We start from the raw sequence: 23,607 nt of genomic DNA on the forward strand, positions 1-23,607 counted from the left end.
TCTGAACCCCAGGAACACACAGTCCTGCCCTCCTGACTCAGTGGGCTCCACCCTTCATGCAGCACGCAAGCCCTGCCCTCCCACTCCTGCAGCATACAGCCTCATCCACCCCGACAAAACTCTCCACTGATTTGTTTTTCCAATGTGAGAGCATAAACTGGAAAGTGGTTACTAAGCCGTGTCATCCCTCTCCATGCCCGATTGATGCAGCTTCCTCTCTGCTTGGCAGTAGGGCTCTCGAGTCTCCCCCACCCCGCCAACGGTGAACAGCAGTGCTGAAGGTAACAGAGCAGCATGGGTGTCACCTGTTGGATGGGAGAGGAGACTCGAGCTCTGGACTGCTTGGGGCTGTGCTGTGGTTCAGACTGGCTAACACCCCGGGTTCAGGATTTCTTGCAAATTAACACAAGGAAAAAGATTTCTGTGGAATTGTTCTCTCAGGGACTGAGTTCTGTCTCTGGCTCAGATGTTCATGGTAAGGGACTTACCAGTGCCAGTACTCAGAGGAGCTCTGCTGTCATTCTCCCAAGTCACTTCCAGTGCCGTGGGGACACATTCCTGCACCCCTGTCTTGGAGTCCTTGAGGCTCAAACACGGACTTTGTTTCTTTTCTGATGGCCCTTTTTCTCCTGGGGCCCCAGCTGCTTTACTGCCACCAGCAGCTCCAGGCTCAGTGACATTCACCTGGTTTCCAGTTTCTCCTGCATCTTTCTGTCTTTGTGTAGACTTGTCAGCAGCTGCCTGTAGACCTGCCTCTGCCACTGCTGCAATACTTGGCACAGTGCTCCCCGCCTCTAAATTGGCTTGAGTGGCTTTCTCTTCACAGGTAGCTGCTGAATCTGGACCTACCGCAACTTCTTTACCTTTCAAATCATAGTTGATTCCAATGCCCAACATGTGAGGCGAGCAATCGACTCCCTCATCTATCATTTCCAGGGGACTGCCCACTGCCTGGTTCTGCATTGGCACGACTGCCTCTACATATGCTTCTGCCAGTTGAGGCTTGGCCATTACTTCCTTATCTATCAACTTTCCTGGCCTTCTGGAACAAACCTCTACCCTCAACTCCTCCAGCTCCTTAGTTGCTTCTTTCAAATGTCCTTCCATCATGTTGATTACCTCCTTCTGGTGGCTAACCGTGTGCTGCAGCAGCTCGATTTCCTTCTCCGATTCGGTAGAAAGCCCTAATAAGGACTCCATGACCCACACTGCAGCATCCCTGGTCTCGGTCTCCTGGCCGACTGCTACCTCTCGGCACAGCTTCTGCGATTGGTAGTAGAACACGACGTCGTTCATGTCCATTTCCTCACCCACGCCTACTGACTTACACGCTCTGTCACTAGGTCTGGCAGGGCGAGTCCCCGTTCTGCCGGCTCTCACATTACGCTCTGAAGTGGATAGTTTCTCAGTGAGTTTCCTCAACTCCGTAATTTTACTTGCTCGAGCTTTGCCCAGCTCAGCCTCACCTTCCAGCTCTGCCTGTGCTTCCTGGCTCACTGGGGGCTGCTCCTCACTTGCAGTGGGAGACTGGGGGGGGAAGGTAAAAGCAGAAGTCTCACTTGTTTCAGGCGAAGCTTTCTCCTGTAAACCCGCCAGCAGCTTCTCCTTCTCCTGCTTCAGTTTAGCGATCTTCATCTCTAGGACTGGGATGGTCTTGACTTGTTCCTCCAGATCCTTCAGCTGCTTGAGGGCAGCAGCCATCTGCTCCCGCACGTGCTGCAGATGTGTGGCACTGAGATTGGTGGCTGGTGTAGTCCACCCTGAGCTAAAAGGGCTCATTCTCATAGAACCTGTAAGCGACGGACTAAGTGTGGCTTGGCTGTCCCCATTTCCATTCGAAGGCACAGAGGAGCATGAGCGGCTCTGGGTAACTGAGGCAGCACTGGAGATGGAGTTGCTTGTTTTAGAGGGGCTGCTGGGTGGCTTGGGTATTTGTGCATTCCCACTACTCAGCAAATTCAGCTGCTCTTGCTCTAGTCTCCTACTTGTCTCTAGCAAGGTTTTTTCCACACGGGGATTTCTCAATAGAGATTTGGGGGATGGAGGTGGGAGGAGGTTTATAACAGGAGTTGGAGACACTGGGTTGGAAACTTGTTTGCTCAGGGCTTCTCTTGTTTCTGAGGAGTTGGACTGTGTTCTTGCGTGTGGAGATAACAAGAGGGTGGTCCTTCCATCCTCGCTGGCTGTGGATGCCAGTGATTCAGTAGAGGTCCATCCACTAGCATGGCTTCCGGGACTTCTGAGGCAGCTGAGCTGCTGCTTGGGTCCTTTCGCTTTCCGATGCAACTTCTTCAGAGTTTGCCCACTCTGAATGTCATCTACATATTTCAGGAAATCTAGATCTAATGTGAAGCCATATGCCGTTTCCACAGAATAGGAGCTCTTCTCTCTGTCATCCTGGTCTCTATATAGGAAAGGGCCACCTAAGTCTGTAAGGAAAACCAAAGAGAAGTACAGAGTCAAGACAGTAAAGAGTGCAGCAAACGCATCTCGGATGCTTGCTTAACTCCTGCTGTTCGTTGCAGGGCATGGGCTTGATGCCAGACCAATTAAGTAGGTAGAAGGAAAGGCCCTGGTACTCCCCTGCCTTGCTGCAGACAGGAAGCAGGGATCTGGCCTCCTTGTATTGCTTGGAGCCCCTTGTAAAGCATGAGTCTGTCTCTGCGATACTAGGTGAGTTTCAAACCCAAATTTGAAAACGAGGATTCATTAAAATTTTTAAGGCGGTGATAAAAATGCATTTACAGTCACTGCAGACAGAGCTATGAGATGGTGATAAAAGGGTCTGGTCACATCGCAGTGGAAAGGATTCCATTGACTGCAGAAAAGGTAGGTGCCTGAATGCAATGACGTGGCCTAACTCAGGGGTTAAACTATGAGGAGCAAGGAGGTGGGCACCACAGTTCCCCTTTCCCTACTTGGGGAACTAAGAGCTCTGTCCTTGCTGCACTACCTATACTCGTAGCCACCCGGTCTAGGGGTGTTACCCAGCGGAGCAGCACAATCCTTCATCCAGAATCAGGAGACATAATTGTCAGGTGCAACCAAGGTTCGAATTGTGGGGGAGACTGGGGGGGCTGAGACCCCCATAAGAGACGAGAACCCCTCTTGAGCTAGTGAGGACCCCTTCACCCCGCCTGTGCCAGCCCTGCCCCACAACAGTCATATGTCACTGCACACCTGGCCTACCCCACGTCTTTCTAAACAGCCCAGGTGGCGATGGCAGCTCCTTCTGGCTGCCACCACCACCGGCTCCAGCTCCACAGTACTGGCAGGGGACCCATACACACAGCCCCAACCCCAGCCAATTTTCTTTCAGGCTCCCCGAGAATTGAAGCGTAATTCAAACCCTGGGTGATGCCCGGGGCTAGTTGGGAACTTGCTGTCCGAAATGATTTTCTGACAGAAAATGAAGTTTCTGCAATACTGCAATTTCCGAAGGGGGAAAAAAATCTCCATTTTGTTGAACATTTTTGATTTTCTATCTGGAAAAAAATTAAATACTTGTTTAGCATTGGTGTGGCCCAAACTGGATCACTGTTCTGTTGAACTGACTTATTGACCCAATTCTAAATGAAATGTTAAACTAAAATTTCTTCCCCATTTTTGCACTGTTTTGGGGGGTTTTTTGCCAGAGGAGAGTAGGGATAGGGTTGGGAGGGGAACTGCAGTTTGATTCCCCATTCTTTGCTCAGGGTCAAGCTTCCTGGAGGACTACATCTCCCATCATGCAAATCTTTGTAATGCCTCCTGGTAAGCACAGACCGGTCCACAGGGGGCATCAGGCTCCTGAACTGCAATCCCCACCAGGTGTTGGTTGCTCTGTGTTAGATGTATTGACATTTTATTAATAAAAGTTTTCAGGATTTCCATTCTGAGAAAAAGTTCACATTTTTTTTTGCCCCAATTTAAGATGAGCCAAATGCTGAAACAGATGGAAATTCTGAATTTTGCTCAGCTCTAGTGACAGCCACAGGTGGGTCAGCCTGAGGCTCTAGAAATGCTCATCGCTCAGAGGGGGCTGCCGTCCGCACTATTTACACGGGTCGCCGTAGCTGATTGCCACCCCACAATCTCCTTAATGCCATACCAGGAGTGCCCTATCCCAGCATTTTGTGTTTTCTGTTAGGAACTGCCTGCATGTCCTTACCTGGGAGGTTCTGGTTCAGGTGTGCAGGCTGTGCCATCTTCTAGGGGATCACAAAGCCATAGACCAGCAGACTGTGAATCTGAAGAGACAAGATATTGTAGAGTGAATTGCCTCCTCATATAGGGACCTGCCCCCATAAATGCACACAGCACAGCCTGGAGGGAGTCCCATCTATTAACAACCATGCATCCTCCAGGCTTTGCACCCAAACAATAAAGGAAAACCCCAGTTCCAAGGAGAATACTTTAGCCATGAATATGACATACCCCTATCAGTTAAAATCCTCCTCTCTTTGAGCTGTCTGTACTTAGACAAAAGATTTTGTCCTGCTGCGAAGTGGGCCCAACAGAGCGCCCAAAGCAGCTGCCAGGAGCTAGAACGATTAGACACGGCCCACTTTGTCTCCCTTTCCCTACCTAGATTTGGCAGTGTTTGCACTGGTTTCTGCTCTCAGAGGCTGTAGATAGCATGCCTCAAAGCCAGCACAACACGCCCCAATCCTGGATATGCTAAAGTGCACCTTTGAGACACATTGCCAGGGGGTTCTCACATCTTCAGGGGTGCCCTTCAGCCCCAAACCCCTCTGTGTCTGCAGCTTGGCCACTGAGAGCAGACTGAAACACTCCAAAGGTCATCTTCCTGCCCTGCGGTGTCTCAGCTTTCCCCGCCTCACCTAGGTCTTGCCAGCTCTTAGCAGAGGGGAGTTTGTCAGCTAGAAGAATCGCACCCTTGTCCGGTCACATGCTCAGAAATGACAGATTCCCCCTTCTTTGGAAGAGGCCTGCCTATGTGGTCAAATGCTCGGAAATCCCCCTTACCACTGACAGCAGTAAGTTATACAAGATAACAAAAAGATTTATTATAAAAACAAGAGCAAACATAAATCTGTAACCATTATGCTGAGATACAGAGATATAAGAATAAGCACATGAAAGAAAATATCAGAACAATAATCTGATCCTGTCCTGCATCTAAAAAACCACACGAACGCAGTTCCTACTCAGCTCAACAAGTTAGAAAGCAGCTCCTGCCTCCGTCCTTCCTATCAGGGCTCCCTGTAACTTCTCCTGCCGGCCCATGCCACCCAGCCCACTGGCTCAGGGTCTAAAGGCATTCCCCATACCTGGGAAAAAAGACAAACTTCTGCTCTCATGGCAAGGTTTCAGTATGGTTCCTTATTTATCCATTTGCATACATTAGCCATTGGATTCTCAGGGACAACCATATATATAACCTCCTGCCCTGCAAGTGTATATGTGTTTACCAGACCAGAAGATGTTCCTGCTCCAAATATGACTAGGAGAATACTTGCATCCTTTTAGACCTAAAAGATTACTAGTCCAATATCCTAAAGATACTACCTCTCACTTAATTTCCCCACTGTGAGCTGTGCTTTCCCTGAATAGATCAAAAAGCCAGGTGCTGTTCTCTCTACAGGCCTCTCCTTTTACAATTTAAGTTGGTCATTGTCTGGAAAGGGCCGGACTCAAGTGCCCCAGACCCCTTCCACAACGGTCTATTTGATTAGCCATTAAGCATACCCATGTCAGATGCTAATTAGTCAAGGAATGCTTAAATTAAATCACTGCCCTACTAAATTGTTTTGACCAAAATAGGAAACATAACAAGTACACCCACACCATATTCATATATGTATGAATACCATAATTCATACATATATAACAGATGACACATGCCACTCACAGAGATGACACATGCCAGTCATTAAAACAAACTCAAGAAAATATGCATGACATTCACCCAAACCCTCAACATATTGGAGATTTGTGACAGTTCTGCGAGTTATTTCACCTAGCAGCTACAGTCCGTTCACCAGTGGCAATGAGGAAACCTCACATAAAACTTGGAAAGGAAAATGTAACGTGAAAGACCAAAAGAAGAGCTCCAGCCAAACATCTCCAGACATTATCTGCAGCGTGGACACAAACTAATTACACTGGGGCAAGGGCAGTTCCTGGCGATATCTCCCTCCTTTCCATTTGTAGCTTCTAAAGTGTATTTCAGTGAAGGAAAGTATAATCCTTTCACACGTGGGGAAACTGAGGCAGAGAAGCAACTTGTCTCAGATTATACAACAGCAGAGCTGTGAACAGAGACCAGCCTTTTGATTCTCAGCTAGCACGTGAAACATTAAACCACGCTGTCATAATTAACAAGGCCTGCAGCAGAGGCGTTTGCATGTAAGCAGGGCCTGGGACTGTCTATCCGGAGGGTAGTTGGGGATGTGACTCAGACCCTGAATTGAGCTCACGGCTCTTCCTAGGAAGGTGTTGATCTAAGCCTGTTCGTTCCAGCTGCAGGCTAGCTTCCCCGGCAGGAACAAGCTTTTACAATCAAGCTGTTTGTAAATTTATGGCATGTTTTTAAGCCTTCTCTGGAACATCTGAATGCTTTTTGGCCTCGTCTCAATTTAGAGGCAAGCGTTATGAATGCCAGCTCTAAAGCATTCAAGTCGCAAGCCCCTCCCCAAAATCAGGATTTTGCTTTGAAATCAGGAGATTGTAAAACATTGCAATCGCAGCCTTTTTGTTCTCTTGATTCTTGAATTATTAGAGGCACGTTTTCTAACTTCCTTCAAGGAGCACAAAGCCCGGCCACTGAGGCCCGGATTTCCCTCTGCCTTGACATCTTGCCTGCAGCTCGAGTGAAAGTTTCACGTCTCCTCGGGAGTCTGATCCAAATCCACCCCTGACTAAACATGTTTCTCTCCTAATCCTCCCTGCAGAGCTCGCTCTCTCTCCTCTTCTGACAATGGGCAGCCTTCACTGATTTTAATCCACCCAGGAAAGTATGTAGCTCTCTCCTATTCTTTCAATGAGAAGCCCTCACCCAGCTGGACCTGGTGGCAGGGCAAGCAGCGGGGTTAACCCAGCTGTCACGCGCCCCCCTTCCCCTGCCTCAAAACAGGCCTCCATCACAGGGGATTTGGTGGTGGGCCCTGCCTCCACATTCCTGGCTCCTCTACCAGCCCTGCAGGCCAATTAAAACAGCTCCATGGGCCAGATCCAGCCTGCAGGCCATATCTTTGATGCTCCAACCATATAGTGATGCAGCTCACTCTGCGGGAGACCTCAAAAAGGAAGAGGAGGGCCCAATCACCTTTTCATTCAATAGCCTAGTGCAGGGGTGGCCAACCTGCGGCTCTTCAGAAGTCAATTCGAGTCCCCTTGAATCTTTGCACAAGCACCTGACGTGATGCATCGGCTGTGCAAGGTGGTCACCGTGTGCTGGTGCAAAGATTCAAAGATATTAACTTCTGAAGAGCTGCACGCGGCTCCGGAGCCGAGGCTGGCCGCCCCTGGAGCGGTCCGGCACTTCCTCGGAGCGTGGGAGACCTGGGTTCTAGATCCTCCTTCAGCCAAGTCTTATCAGAGGATCTTACCTAGATTCATCCCAGTTGTTAAATCTCGCTCGCTTGGCAGCCAGTGGTGATGAGGCCAGAATAAAAGCATACAACTGGGAGTGCAACTCTGCCCAATGGGGAAGGCACTGCCCTGGGAGGAACCAGGGGAAATCTAATTTCCCAATGCATTCACTTTTAATTACTTTCCAAAGATGGCTTGGCATATGCCATGATAACAGCTGGCTCTTAGTTGCAATAAGATAAAGAGAGGTGAGATTTCCTGAATTCCTGACATGCTCAATGTGCAAAATATAAACGGAGGGGGGCAAGTCTCAGAAAGCGGCAAGGAGCCTCCCCCCAGGTGCTATGGCGGTGCTCGGTGCTTTCCATTACCAGGTCCGAGTCTCGACACACTCAGCAGTTCCTGGTTATCTCTCTAGCCAGGGGACTGGTCACATGCAGCTCTCAGCTAAACCACTGTTGTATGAATCATGCCCGCTAAAATTAGCTCCTTGCAGACAGAGTAATTCCATACTAGGAGCAGAGAGACAGAGAGAGCGCGCGTTACTCCAGCTCACTTCACTGATAGCATGCGAGGTGCCAGGGATAAGGCCTAGTCTCATCCCTGCCAGAGGACTGCATTAGAAAGGGGAGGGGACAGACATCAGTGATGCAAAAGGTGTCAAGTCGGGCATCTGACAAGCTTGGGCTGTAAGAGGACCAAGTATTTTCTTATCTCTTCTCTAGCCAGGCACCAAGGTGACAAGGACAGAAAAGCACAAGGAGAGGGAGAAAGGAGAAACAGAAAAGCAAATGGCTCACAGAGGGGTGCAGAAGTGAACAAGCCCAGTGCTTCCTTTAATCCCATGACAGCCTGTTAGGAAGTGCCCCAGAAAGACTTGAGATAACTTGGTCAACCTCCTTCAGGGAAACCTCCCTCCTCATCTAGCAGAATAATGTTGTAGCCGTGATGGTCCAGAAAATATGCTAGAGGCACAGATATGGGGAAGGGGAGGCAGGGGTGATAAAAGATATTACCCTCCCCCCCCAATAAATAAAAATCCTTGTCTAGAGCAATCAGGCCCATTCTCACAAGGCAAGAATGACACAAGAAGAGTAGCTAAACGCAGAGACAGCTGTAAATAGCAAGATAAAGCCTAGAGATCTGTCTGAATCATGCCCTGCTAATAGTTACCTGAGACCATAACAATCTTGCTTCCAAACAGAGCTGGAAGAATAACGAATTTTCTCTTCAACGGCTGAATTGGAAAAAAATCTGGTTTTGGTTGAACTAAAAATAATGTTCTTAAAGGTTTCAATGAAATGAAAAAAAAAATCCCCATGTTTCACGTCAACACAAAATATTTAATTTAATCCACAACAAAATATTTTGCTCAGTATACTGGTTTTCCATTATTTAGCTCTTTCAAACCAGTAAAAAGGTTTGTAAACGAGAGTCTGGAGTCAGATAGAGGGCAGGGTAGATGTACCCCTTACAGACTAAGCCAGAGATGTAGGTATGTATCTCTCTCTCTCTATATATATGATTTTGTAAACTCAGGCATTTTAAAATGCCAATTTTTTCTTTTGAAAACTCGCCCTCAGTTACGCCCATTCTCTCTAAAACTCCACTATAATCAAAAGGATGTCATCCAGCTCCCGGCAGGAGTGTGAGGCTGTCTCACGACCGGCCTGCTTGCTGCCAGAAACCAAGTGACAATCCCCACACAAGGCTGCCGTGCCAGGACAGACCTCCCAAGCGCTCGGCAGGGACTGTACATTAGCCCCATTTGTCTCTCCTCTTTCAGTCTGGTTCTGATCTCTGTGCTCTTATGACCATGCAAACACATCCTGTTTAATATCCCGGTGGTAAATATGACTCACGTGATGTCCAACTGTGCGGCATTTCATCTACCGCAAGTGCTTGTGGCCACCAGCGCTACCCAAGGGCTGCTCCCTGGGAAGGCAGGCTGCAGCAGGTCAGCGCTTTGCATTGTGTCAAGCCGTGCTGAGAAAAATCTCAGAAATGAAATCCTGGGGCCAGGGCTGGGGCAGCTCACAGGAGCCTCCTGGCCTGTTGTCAGGCAGCTGCAGGGTGGGGGGGCAGGGGTGGATGTGAGGACTGGCCAAGTGAGTTAAGCGTCTCCCCAGGGAAGGGAGGGAGAGGAGCAGAACTATGCCATGCAATCCCCTCCTGCTGACCACCCCTCCTCGAGCAGAGGGGCTGCTGCACAATGGCTTTGCAGGACTGCACGCAGAGGCTTGCCATAGCCAGGTTACCTGCAGATCAAATACCCCCCCCAGGGTTGCCTTCCAGCATGAGCATTACAGCACCAATCTTCAAGGAAGCAAAATGCTGGTCATACGAGACTAATCTTTCTCTGTGGGCAGAGGGAACATGTGCTGGGGGCTCTGCTGAGCCCAGCCCTCTGGGGTTTATCTGGCTGCAGTTTCCCAAAGACACCAGTCATCTTCCCTGATGTTCAGACCTTGGGGCAAGTAGGAGTCAAACCTATGGAGCACAATCAGCAGCCGAGGCCCTTCCTCCTTACCAAACAGCAGGGCCATAGAGAGTATGCAGGTAAAGGGTAGGGGGTGCAGGAAGGGCAGACAGCAAGCATAGCAAAACTCAGCAGACCTTTCAGGAATGAGTCTGAGAATACCATGAACGAGGGGGAAAAAATCTATTTATGGAAGTTTTCCAAGACATGACTGCATTAGCTGGGGAGCAGATGCAATTGTTCACATCTGACCTGCTGGAACATCTGCCTGCATCTGCTGGCCTCTTGCACCGGCACTGCAGGAACAATGATACTTACTTTTATGGGAAATAGCTTAAACAAACACATTCCCAGTTTGGGAAGTAAAAAGGGAAGGGAGTCTGCAATTCCCAGAACCAGTGCCAGGTCCAAGCTGCCAGCACTGCAGGCCTAAAGGGCTTGTGATAAGCTCCGGCTCCAAAACAATTCTTATCTGACGTGATCAATCATATCAAGCGGCTCAGCCATTTACAACAGGGGTGAACTTTGTGGCTCAGACCTCTTTTTAGAGTAGGACAAGTTGTCTCTCACAGAGTACCAAACACCCCAGTACAACATAAATACCTCCAACACAGTTTTGCAGCCAGCTTTCCACTGGGTCATTTCCCCGCTCATTCCCAGGCGCTTCATGAAATAAGCAGGAGTCATAGTCCTGTACCTGGATTTTGATACCCTCAAAATTCACTGGAGCTGGATGTGGAGTTTAGTGTGAAATTCATATCTGGGTATGGATTTCCCAAAGTTTTGGGTTGTTCATCTTGGGTTTCTAGTTTCAGCCTTTTGCCAGAAAGAGATAGGTGTGATGTAGCAATGCAGCACAACGGCCTCTGCATCAGTCTCCACATACCTACAGCATCCTAACAGGGAGAGGCAGGAGGCTAGGAATTGTCTGCAGGGAAGAGGGAAGGGGCATTGAAAAGGAACTGGAGAAAACACTTAGAAATCCTCCTGCAGGCTATACTACCGACGAGATGACAGGCAGATGTTCTTAAAGATCTATACAACTGCCGGGGGACATCTGCTCTCATAATACTCTGCAACTCATTTGAAATAATAACAATACAGGTTTCCCTCGATTTATGCCGGTTTGATTCATGCAAATTCGCTCTTATGAAATGACCCTTTTTATACCCAAAATTAATTATATGCGAGGTAAATTCGCTGTTGTGTGATCAGCATAGGTGCACTCCCCCTCCCCCAAGCGGGTAATTCTGTGAGTTTGTGAGGTGGGGAGAAAGGGCTGTAAGCAGAGAGAGAGGGTGAAGGGAGGGGAAAGAGCCGTGGGGCCGGGGCCCCACTCACCGCAGCCCCTGCTGCAGCTGCTCTGGGAGTGGCCGATGCCAGCAGCTTGCAGCTGCTGGGCTGCACCATGCCCTGAACCCCCCGGGGCTTTGCTTCTCCAGAGGCACTGTGCCCTGAACCTCCCAGCATGGCGTAGGCCAGCAGCTGCAAGTAAGTGGCATCCACCACTCCCAGTGCTGCAGTAGGGGCAGGCAGCAGCTTGCAGCAGGACGAGAGCAGGCTGGGGCTGGCAGCAGCACCAGGTTCTTCCCGGCGCTCGGGATGGGCTGCAGCAATTGGAGGGGGGCTGCTGCCACCCCAAAATTCACCCTCGCCCCCCAAAAACCTGACCTCCCAGCGCTGCTGCCAAGCTCTGGGAAAAGCCTGCAGTGGCCGCCGGCCCCAGCCTACTCTCATCTTGCCGCAGGCTGCTGCCTGCCCCTGCTGCAGCCCTGGGAGTGATGGGCGCTGCCTGCTTGCAGCCGCCGGCCTGCGCGGCGCCAGGGGTTCAGGGCATGGTGCAGCCCAGAGGCTGCAGGCAGCTGGTGTTGGCTGCTCCCAAGGCCGCTTTAGCAGGGGCTGTGGTGAGTGGGGAGAAGAGGCGTGAGTGGGGCTGCTACCCACCCCGAGCACCATGAAGAGTCACGAGCTGCACCATGCCCCTCTCCCTGCCCCTTCCCTACTCCCAGCCTCACTGCCTCCTTCCCTCGCCGCCGTGGGAATGCATCCCTATCTGTTTTACTGTAAACTGGGTTCGCTTTATGCAAATTCGCTTTATGCACTGTTCCCTGGGAATGCATCTACCGCATAAATTGAGGGAAACCTGTAATAAAAGAAGAGAGAGGGTGAGCAGTGTTTTCTCTCCAATAACCACAGCTCAGACTCCCGCTGGATGCCACTGGCTCAGTGACTGCTTGTGGCAGGGAGCTCCACAGGCCAGGTGTAGAAAATTATTTCCTTTGAGCAGTTTTGAATTTGCTGGCTTGCAGTTTCTTTGGATAGCTCCCGACTCTTATACCACACGACAAACAGAACTGACCTTCTCTGGATTGTTCACTGTTGTCTTTGCCCCTCTTAATCCCCCCAACGCTCAGCAGGCCTCCTTCACGGAAGCCTCTCCAGGTTCCTTATTGTTCTTACTGTCTTCCTTATTGTCACTTGCCTTTAAACTGCCACAATTTCTGCCTCCGGAGGGGAGGGTACTGAATGCAGAGTACCCACACCAGAGCACTCCACTCATTCATGCATCAGCACTGACCACTCTAGTGCCACCATCCACTTGAAAACTAGGAACATAAATATAGTTCAAATCATTGCTTCCCAGCTGCATTTCTGTACGTGTACAGCCAGCACCGAGCTCTGCTGGCCAGTGCTGCCCGTTCTCCTAGCCGTGAATGAGGCAGTGGGGGTCAGAGTCCTCTGCAGAAGGCTAGTGTAATGCTGATCAAGGCTAGTGTCTGTGCTAAACCTCTGGTCCTGGGGGTCCATAGACTATGTCTAAGGGATCTGTGAAAAATGATAATGTTCAAAAGTATGTGAATACCCATGCTTACAATTCAAAGGGGTCCACACCTTCATTCAAAATATTTTAGAGGGTCCACAAATGAAAAAAGGTTGACAGACACCATGCTAGAAGTATCCACTTTTATGAACAATAAGAATCTCTATTGGGTAGCGTCAAAAAACCTCAGCCGCGTTAGAGACTCTTTTGTGTGCCTGGGTCAAGGAGGTCAGTGCTACAGATGGACAGACCAAATGGCTGAAACAATTAGTGTTGGTGAGGAAGGATCAAGCACAGGGCAACAAAAGTGACACAACCTGTTAGTATATGACGGGCGTGCCACACCATCAGCCTTACCAGATGGCAGTCTCCTACAACACTCATGGAACAGGTGTGTTTTGAGACAGCTGAGCGGAGCAACTCTGCCTTTAATCAAAGTGCTGGACCTTTATTCGGTGACCCCAGTTCTCAAGTGCCACTAGCCACTGCAGCATGTGAATGCAAGCTGATATCCAACGGTACTGACTATGTAAACTGGGTACAGTCGTGCCCACACCTCAGCTCATCCACAGATATAAATGCATGGTCTGCACATGGAGTGCTAACTGTTTTCATCTGCCTTTGATACTGGGCCAGGGCAGCGGTGTTATTGCTGCTAATCAGAACTATCATCTCTCATCCCTAAAGCATGAGCCAGGATTGCTGCCTGCAGGAAGTATTTCCTAGATTTCCAGATCAGGCGCCTTCGGTGGGCGTATGCCGCACAGCTGTCAAGTAGGAGGCTAACAACAGGGGAGGGTTTGCTTTCCGGAACAGTGGCTGTTTCAGAGTCACATCTGCTTGGGAGAAGCAGCAGAGGAGCTTTGTACCAACTCACACCGATGGCATAACATTTTCCCCCAGACATGCTTGCAATCTACTGCCCTGTTTGAAGCCCTATAATTACATGCTTAATAACAGACACTAAACAACAACCAAATGGGGCCTGCCACTTCCTTGAGGATTCAGTCACATTCACATAGAGCTGTTCAGTTAAAGCCTTGCTTGCAGGATGCATCTGCCTGGAGAGTGAATGATACATAATGGTCCCAGGAGGGAAGGCTTGTAAACAAGCAAGATTACAGGCATTCATTCACAAGGCAGATTACAGTTTACTGGCAGTCACATTAAGCAGCTTGCTAGGGCTGCGCAGCACCAAGGTCTCTTCCAGGCTATGCTTTAGCTCTTGAAGCCCTTTACACCACTAGTTCCTTCCCAAGAGCTCTGCAAAAACCCCAGCAAGACTTAACAGCATCAGTGTGGCACACAGCTGAAGGCAGGCTGGACTCCACCACTCTGCTCAAGTCCACAAGTGCATCCATCATGGAGCTGGCTGGCTATAACAAACATAAAAGGCCCTAAAGCCCTTGCTGGTCTCTCACCGTACAGACAGCAACACCTCACAACACATTACTCCTTTGAATGACAAAGTCACCGGTACTCTTCAGGGGTATGGCCCCCTGCTTTCCATGCCCAGAAGAGATCCTCATTCCTGCATGGAAGAGGGAGTGTTGCTGCTCTGTGGTGTCCCTCCCCTTATTCTCCAGGCCTGGACCCAACACAGAAGCTTTCAAGGGACTAATGATCTGTGTATGGGGATGGGAAAGGAAAGAGAAGGTTAAAGCAAGGGCTGGCAAAGTGCTTTGCCTCCTAACACAGGTGGGGGTGCCACAAACTTCTCTGTAGGATATCCCCATTGGAGGAGGATTATAAGAATAATAGGTATTTTCCCAACCTATAGGATGCAAAGCTATTTCCTGTGAACTACAGCTTGGAGTGCTTTGGCAGCTGGTGCCAATTCACCGAGTAGCAGATGCTGCACCTGTAGTTGGCATTGGCTCTAATGACAAACTTCTTCCAGGTGCAATCCCCTATGAGCTCCTGCCTCTAGAAGCAAAGGTCATCACCTTCTAGACTATGGTTTGGCAAGTCCATGAGGAGACTGGATTTATCCCACAGTGGCATGCAGCAGCATGCGGGGAATGGAAGGGGTGGACAGGAAATTGGTGGCACAAAAAAAGTAAAACAGCAGTCCGCAGGAAAGAACAGGGAGGGCCGGGGCACTGTGGAAGGGATTGGTGCTCTGTGGCAGTGGCTGGGTCTCAAGCAGCAGCCCGCCATTCATACAAGATTGCCAACCACTGTATTCTAGACAATGCACCTGTATTAGTGCTCTCGGCCATTGGCACTGCACCACCCAGTGCTCTCATGAGGTCCAGTGAGACTGTCCGTGACCTGGATCAGACTCTCCCAGCTGACAAAGCTGGAAGACATGCCCATTGGATGAGGAGCACTACAGTTATCACCTAAAAAGGATGGGGCACTGCAGCACAGGAGCTCCAACTTCTTCCCTTAGATTGTGTTTGGGATTGCTCTACTCCTGCCAGTCACATATCACCCAGATTTTTCTATTGTGAATGCCGTGATGTTATCCACTCCGTTTGCTGTTCTCTGAGGGGCCAATCCAGAGCCACCAAAGACAACAGGAGTCTTTTTATTAAACTTCAGCAAGAGGTGGATAAGACCCTGAACAACATTTCACCAGTAAGACCCTGTGCAACATCTCACCAATGTTCATCCTCCTGCCAGGTCAACAGCGTTGACCACAGCTTTGTGACCCCAAGTACAGCTACACAACGCAGCACTGTATCCTTAACCAATTAATTGCCTTGGATGCAGTGCCATACCAACATGGCTCTTCTGCTGTTCTGGGACCTGAGCTTCATGGTGCCCTCTAGTCACAAACGGTTGTGCCCCGGTGCCCTCTTATGAGATTTAGAGAGATATGCTGGACCTGCATCACCAGCATTTCTGGTTTTAAGTGTGATCCATGTCAAGGCCCTTTCCTACGCTATTGAGCCACAGGGGTAAATATTACTGTTAAGAGTTGGGTTAGAGCCCACTGAAACTGGAAGGCATGAAAGCTGACCTTCCATTCAGGATAAATGGAGGAGCCGGAAATGTCCCTTGTTTTGTGCACTGCTTAACAACAAAGGCTGCTTTCTAAAACATGGGCCTACAAGGCAAGCCTGAGCCATGTAGGCCAAGGGGTTTTTTGGGCACTAACTAGTGGAACTGTGCATTTAATTCTTCCACTTAAAAGTCAACATCCCGGTTTATTATTCACTGCATGGCTTCCACTGACTTGGAATAAAATCAAGGCTATTCCTGCAGGGCAGCATCTGAGGAGGGCAGCACTTCATTTGATGCTCCACAGTTTGGAGACCTTCCAGTTTGTTCTTCATTTCTCCTATGTGTAATGGGTGACTACCACCCCTGTGGAAGAATGGATGCAGTTTGCAGCAGTCCATGTTTTGGCATGGAGGCTGAGCTCTTCTGGACGCTTTACTTGACTGTCTTCCTACCCCTCTGCCATTTGTCTTAGGGCAACAGTCCTGAGGCTTCGAGAGTTTCTTGGTGCTAACAGAAGGGGTTTCCAAACTTAACATGGCATGCTGGGAGTTTTTGGAGTTGTTCATACATACGCAATTCTGGATTCATTTATCACATGGTTGTATTCTCAAATTGTTGCTGTTTCTTTCTCAGAGACAGGGAGACAGATGGTCAACAATGACTTCAGCCCTTTTATGACCATTCCCACAGATGTAGTCAATTCCCAGCGGACAGTTTTGCTAAGTGCTCTGTCTGCCCATACCGGCAGGCATAATTCAGCAGCTGAGATGCTTACAACCAAGGTCCTTGTTAGCCTTTGGATTACACCATTCCTAGCTTTTATCTTGGCAGGGACTCATGGATTCATAGATGCTAGGGTCAGAAGGGATCTCAACAGATCATCAAGTCCGACCCCATGCATAGGCAGGAAAGAGTGCTAGGGTCAGATGAGCCCAGCCAGATGCCTATCCAGCCTTCTCTTAAAGACCTCCAAGGTATGAGAGAGCACCACCTCCCTTGGAAGCCCATTCCAAGTTTTGGCCACCCTTGCCAGGAAGTTTTTCCTGATATCCAGCCTAAATCTGCTCTCTCTCAGTTTATGACCACTGTTCCTTGTTATCCCAAGAGGTGCCCTGGTCAACAGAGCATCTCCGATCCCTTGCTGCGTCCCCCTAATGAATTTGTAGGCAGTCACAAGATTACCTCTCAGCCTTCTCTTGCGGAGGCTGAAGAGGTCCAGGTCCCTCAGTCTCTCCTCGTAGGGCTCGTCCTGTAAGCTCCTGACCATACAAGTGGCCCTCCTCTGGACCCTCTCAAGTCTACCAACATCCTTCTTGAAGTATGGTGCCCAAAACTGGACGCAGTACTCCAACTGTGGTCTGACCAATGCTGCATAGAGGGGAAGCATCACATCCTTAGATCTTTTTGTCATGCATCTGCTGATGCATGATAAAGTGTGGTTAACTTTGCTGATAATTTCATCACGCTGATGACTCATGTTCATCTTGGAGTCCGCTATGACTCTGAGATCCCTTTCCGCTTCTGTGCTGCTAAGAGGGTCACTTCCCAGCCAGTAGGTGTGCTGAATATTTGTGAAGATCCAGGGACCTTCATCCGTGGCACATAAATCTATGATCCACAATCTTTTTTAAAAAATTCAGGAAGTCCTCATATCTAAGTACAGCACCAAAAAGGCAACAGAACTTATGGCAACATGATTTATACAACGTAATTTATGAGGATGGGGTGAAAGAACTAGGATTATTTAGTCTGGAAACTGAGGGGGACGGGACTTGATAACAGCCTTCAAATACTGAAGGATGGTTATATGGAGGATGGAGATAGACTATTCTTGATGGCCACATGGCACAGAACAAGGAGCAAAGGTTTTGAAATTGAATTGGAGAAAACTTAGATTGGATGTTAAGAACTCTCTCACAAGGGCATGGTTAAGCATCTGGAGTACTATGTCCAGTTTTGGGTCCCCCACTACAGAAAGGATGTGGATAAATTGGAGAGAGTCCAGGAGAGGGCAAAAACAATGGTTATGGGGCTGGGGGACATGACGTATGAGGAGGGGCTGAGGGCACTGGGCTTATTTAGTCCAGAGAAGAGAAGAGGGGGTCACGCTAGATGATCTGTTCAGGTCCCGCCTGACCCTAGCTACTATGAGACTGTGAAACTATGAAAGACTGAGAGGGGATTTAACAGCAACCTTCAACTCCCTGAAGGGTGGTTAAGGGGAGGATGAAACTTGACTGTTCTCAGTGGTGACGGATGAACATGGAACAATGGTCAAGTTGCAGCAAGGGAAATTTACATTAGATATTAAGAAAAGGGAAGTAAAGTACTGGAACAGGTTAACCAGAGAGGCTGTGGAATCTCCATCCATGGAGTTTTTTTAGACCAGGCTAGACAAAGGTTTGGCTGGGATGATCTAGTTGGGGGTGGACCTACTTTGAGCAGGGGGTTGGGCTAGATGACCTCCTGAGGTCCCTGCCAACCCTCATTTTCTATGATTCTGTGATTAAGCATTGGAACAGGCTACCCAGACAGGTTGTAAAATCTCCATCCTTGGACTTTTTGAGAGCAGGTTAGACAGACACTTGACTGGGATGGTTTAATTAGGGATGATCCTGTCTTGAGCAGGGAGTTGGGCTAGATAACCCTCCTGGGGTCTCCTCCAACCTTATTATTCTATAATGCTATGAGTCAGGCACTTCTTCACATGGGGTTTCTGATGTGGAAGGCAGACAGCTATATTTCAAGATCCAGTTGGAATCAACAATTTAAAGTAGTTTGATATTTTTAGACCTTCTGTGAGTATGCATCCCATTTGGGTAAAAGTACTGGCTTAGGAGGTGAGCGTGAGATGATCTACGCCTGTGGTTGGCAATACAGGTGCACCAACACATTGGTCCAATATTGGATCAAAACCAATATAAAGTAAATTGTCTGTATCAGAAATTGCCTGTGCGTGTGCACAGTTGCAGGAGCACTGCCAGGCAGCTTGAAAAGCTGTGTGCAGCTGGTAAGTCTGGTGTAGGGGAGGAGGGAGGGAGGTAAGTCTGGAGAGGGAAGGACATAGGGGGCCCTGGGGTAAGGGAGGAGCATAATCCACAGGCTAACCAGGGATCAAGGTTAACCGGGGATCAAGGCCCCTGCAGTGAGGGAGGAGTGGGGCTGGGAATGGGGCTGGGGCACGGGATAAAGCAAGCGCTGCCCAGCTGGGGCAGGGCGCAGGACAGAGCCGCGGCTCGTCCGGGGGGCACGGGGAGGGAGGGGGTGGCTCCCACCACTGCCCCTGCTGCTTATCTGGGAGGGCCTTTGGGGGTGGGGATAAGTGTCCTCCAATCCGCATGGGGTGGGCTAGGGCTGGGGCTGCACCAAGCTCTACCTGGCAGGGAGGGGTTGCGCGCAGGGTGGGCACCAGCAGTGCTGGGAGGGAGGTTGGGAGTGTTATGGCGAATTTTGGGGTGGCTGCAGCCCCCCCATACCTCCCTCCAGTGCCACCACCACCGGCCCCAAGTGCAGCTTTGCGCCACCAGAAAGAGCCTGCTCCGCCCCTCCCCGTGCAGATCCAGGGGCACGTGTCCCCCCATGCCCTCCCAGATGAGCAGCGGGAGCAGTGGCAGAAGTTGCCAGGCGAGCAGCGCACAGTGGTGGGAGCCGCCCTCCCCTCCCCACAGCCCTGAATGAGCCACGGCTCCATCCTGCACCCCCGCCCCAGCTGAGCAGTGTTTGCCCCAGCCCCACTCCTCCAGCACTGCGGGGCTTTGATCTGCCCCCCATGTCCCTTCCCTCCCCCCTCCCCTTCCACAACAGACTTACCAGCTGCATGCAGCTCTTCAAGCTGCCAGGCTGGTATCAGAAATTGGATCGGTATCAGCCGATATACTTCCTTAAAAACTGGCTTTCAGTATCGGCCCCAAAAATCTGTATTGGTGCACCCCTAGTTGGAAACCTACCATCATGAGCCATATCCGGCCCAGGGAGTTTCAGTGGCATAGTGGGCTTTGCCCATGCTGTGCCATAATTGGGTAGCTGGGGGAAGCAGCAGTGGTGGCTGGGCCCTAGTGCCAGCCTACCTCAGACTGAGCTGGGTCATTCTGGCGTGGTGCTGGAAAACGTTGCTTACCCCTGATCTATGCACCCAGATTTCCGTGACTGGGTCAGCAGAATGTTCCAATATTAAAATCGAGGATTGATGGTGCCAAGGTAGTTCCCTTCAGGAATTTGTTGAACAGATGTTATCTGCTCCTCTTTTCATTAGATGTCTGTACAACTCAGATTCTGGTGACCCTTAGAGAGAAAGAGTTTTTTCTTATGTCTAGCCTAAATTTACTCTCTATCAGTTTATGCCCATTGGTCCTCATCATCCCTTGAGATGCCTTTCTGAAGAGTTGCTCCCCTAGATCTTGATGCTTACCCCGATGTACTTGTAGGCAGCTACCAAGTCACCTCTCAGCCTTCTCTTGCTCAGACTGAACAGGCCCAGTTCCTGGAGTCTCTCCCCATAGGGCCTATCCTCCATGCCTTTAACCATATGAGTGGGCCCTTCTTTGTACCCTCTCAAGCTGATCCATATCCTTCTTGAAGCGCGGTGCCCAGAACTGGACACAGTACCCCAGCTGAGGCCTCACCAGTGCCGAGCAGCAAGGGAGGAGCACCTCTCTGGATCTATTGGCCACACATCGGCTGATACACGCCAGAGTCCTATTTGTCCTTTTGGCGACTTCATTGTACTGCTGGCTCATGTTCACCTTCCGGTCAAACGTGACCCCTAGGTCTTGTTCAGATGCTGTGCCAGCCAGTGGACCACCACCCAGCATGAATTATGAGGAAGGTTCCTCCTACCCAGATGAAGGACCTTGAACTTCTCCCTGTTAAACCTCATCTGATTCCATTCCACCCATGAACCCAGTCTGTCAAGGTCGTCCTGGATCTTTACCCTATCCTCTGATGTGCCCATGTTGCCCCACAGCTTGGTATCATCCTCAGACTTAATCATTGAGCTTGCCATCCCCTTGTTCAAGTCATTAATAAATATACTAAAGAGCACAGGTCCAAGCACCAATCCCTGGGGGACACCACTGAAGACAGCTCTCCAGGATGAGTCCATCCCATCTATTACAACTCTCTGCGAGTGGCCTCTAAGCCAGTTGTCCACCACCTCACTGTAGACTGGTCCAGCCCAGTACCCTCCAGTTTGTATGAGAGAATCTCGTGGAAAATGGAATCAAAAGCTTTACTGAAGTCTAAGTAAATGACGTTAACTCATGTCCCTCGTCCAGACAGCTAGTTACCTGGTCACAGACGGACACTAGGTTTGTCAGGCATGATCTGCCCTCGACAAAGCTGTGCTGGTTGCTTCTTAACACCCCATCAATTACCAGCTTGTAATTGATGGCCTCCTTAACAAATTTTTCAAAGTTTTTATGTAGGATCAAAGTCAGGCTGACCGGTCTGTAGTTTGCAGGGTCATCCCTTTTCCCTTTCTTAAAGATGGGCACCACATTGGCCCTCTTCCAGTCATCCAGGACTACTCCTGAGTTCCACAACTCTTCAAACAACTTGGCCAGTGGAGCTGCTACGAGCTCAGCCAGTTCCTTCAGGACTTTCGGTGCAGGCTGTCTGGCCCAGCAGACTTGAAAACATCCAAGTGCTGTAGGACATCCTTTACCTGTTCAGGACTGATTTCATGTAATCTATTGTCTTCCCCATGTTCCCTGGGCCTCTGGTCAGGTGAGCAGCCCCCAGTTGATTTCAGGAATAATGATGCAAAGGATGTATTTAGGAGTTCTGCCTTTCGCAGGCATCAACTGTGGGCTACCCCTGACTATTCAGTAGGGGTCCCACAGTGGATAGCGATTTTTTCTTGCTCCCTATGTATCTGTAGAAGGACTTTTTGTTGCCTTTTATGCCAGTTGCCAGCTTGATTTCCATGCCTACCTTAGCTTTCCGCGTCTTGTATCTGCAGGCCCTGGCGATACAGGTGTATTCCTCTCTGGTTGCTGAGCCATTCTTCCATTGCTTATACGCTTCTTCTTTCATTTTCAATAGCTCCCTAATATCTCTGTTGAGCCAAGAGGGTCTCTTGGCTCCTTTCCCACTTTTTGTCCACATGGGGATGGCCTGTTTTTGAGCCATTGAGAATTGCCTCAAGGAAGCACCACCGTTCCTGGACTCCCAATCATCCAGCTGCTGGTTGCAAAGGGCCTCTCCAACTAGCCTCTTGAGTTTACCAAAATCTGCCTTCCTGAAATCTAGGACTTCTGTTCTTCTGACTGATTTCCCAGTCTTACAGTGGATGGTGAACCTTATCAGGTTGTGATTGCTGTCACCCAGAGTACTGCCAATCCTCAAAACACCTATGATGTCCTCCCCCTTGGTCAGCACTAAGTCCAGAGTGGACTTACCCCTAGTAGGCCCTCCCACAACCTGTGTCAGAAACAGATTGCCTATTGTTGCCAAGAAGTTGGCTGACCTGTTGGAAGTGGCTGAGTGGTCCTCCCAACAGATGTCAGGGTAGTTGAAGTTACCCATGACAGTCATGTCTCTAGTGCTAGCTGCCTCAGTCAGCTCTCTGGAGAACACCTGATTGCTCTCCTCTTCTTGGGAGGGAGCCCTGTAGTAGACTCCCCCCATCAGGTCTCCCTCTTCTGATTCCCCTTGTATCTTGACCCAGAGGGTCTCAAGGGACCCTTTCCTGCTGTCAGACGTGACCTGCAGGGAGGGGTACCCGCTCTTTCACATAGAGGGCCACACTTTCTCCCTTCTTCCCAACCAGATTCTTCCTATATAGCCTATACCCCTCAATATTCATGATCGGTGAATGTAGCTGTTCGTGTGCTGCAAAACACCGTGCCTCCTATTTCAATGCTTTCAGAAGCAGATGATTCCAAGAAATGGTATCGTATGCTGTAGCCTGTACACAAAAGCCACTGCAACTTTGAGCCCATGTTTGTAGCCAGATTCCATGCGTCTCAGTGTGTGAGGGAGGACCAAGTGCTGCCGAAGAAGCACGTCTTAGATGTCATTCTTAGAGATGCTAAGACAGTTCTTTGGCTAAGTGCCGGCTGAGACGGGGCTTTGATTCTCAGCAACTTGGAGGACTCCTGCTGCGCTCAGGGACATGGGTCTTTTTGGTGACAAAAGGTGCGGTCTTTGATGTAATTCTGACTCCACAGAACTTTCCTAATGGAAACCATCCAGAAGACACCAAATTTGGCTACCTACTTGCGTCATGAAGGGGCACAATTATTTTTAGTTTGGTGCAGACAAACTCTGACATGAAAACTTATGAGCCAAGAGGACTCTTCACCCCTTTCTGACCTCTAGATTCAGAAGTTCAAACTCAACAGCTACAACTCCGGTTTTCGGAGCCAGTTCTGTAAACAACCTTTTCAGAGCAGACACGGGCTTGCCAAAAGCAGCCAACAAGGAAACTCAGCATTTGCCCTGGATTCTTACCCAAGTGCTGCCCGGAAATGCAACATCCTTCAGCACAACGCTGTTTTCTTTTCCACCACCCAACACTTCAACTTCACTCTGGGCACCCCTTTCCCTCTCAGTGACAGATGTGCTGCTACAGATACGTCAGCTCTATTTAATTATTGCTTTCTGCAGTCAGCTCTAAGCAGCCTGAGGAGTCCACAAATCTTTTCATGCTTTTTTTTCCCCTCCTAAAAAATCTCAGGATTTTAGGCATATTGGACTAGATGTTGTGCTCCATTATATCCAGAGCAAACCCAGTGAAATTAAACTGGTTGCTCTGGATTTCTCCTTTTATAACTAAAAACAAGTCCGACGACACACAGAGGTATGACTCTGAAGCGTA

The 23,607-nt window shown here is 49.5% G+C and overlaps 1 protein-coding gene across 8 annotated transcripts in view; it reads right to left on the minus strand.

The window, feature by feature from the left end:
* The window catches only part of KANK3 (KN motif and ankyrin repeat domains 3), a 56,659-nt gene that overhangs the window by 22,784 nt on the left and 10,268 nt on the right, over window positions 1-23,607 (minus strand). For 7 of the 8 annotated variants that reach the window (XM_014599858.3, XM_014599855.3, XM_059719580.1 and 4 more), the window contains exons 2-3: window positions 4,151-4,229; window positions 489-2,429 (exon numbers count right to left, since the gene is read on the minus strand). In XM_014599858.3, coding sequence (XP_014455344.1) covers window positions 489-2,429; window positions 4,151-4,187 — 1,978 coding nt within the window. In that variant the 5' untranslated portion in view covers window positions 4,188-4,229. Of the gene's footprint in view, window positions 1-488; window positions 2,430-4,150; window positions 4,230-9,398; window positions 9,490-23,607 lie in introns of those variants that run through there. The other variant, XM_059719582.1, reaches the window with a different exon arrangement.

This window comes from Alligator mississippiensis, chromosome 16 (genome assembly GCF_030867095.1).
Source record: "Alligator mississippiensis isolate rAllMis1 chromosome 16, rAllMis1, whole genome shotgun sequence".
NCBI classification, from domain to species: domain Eukaryota; kingdom Metazoa; phylum Chordata; order Crocodylia; family Alligatoridae; genus Alligator; species Alligator mississippiensis.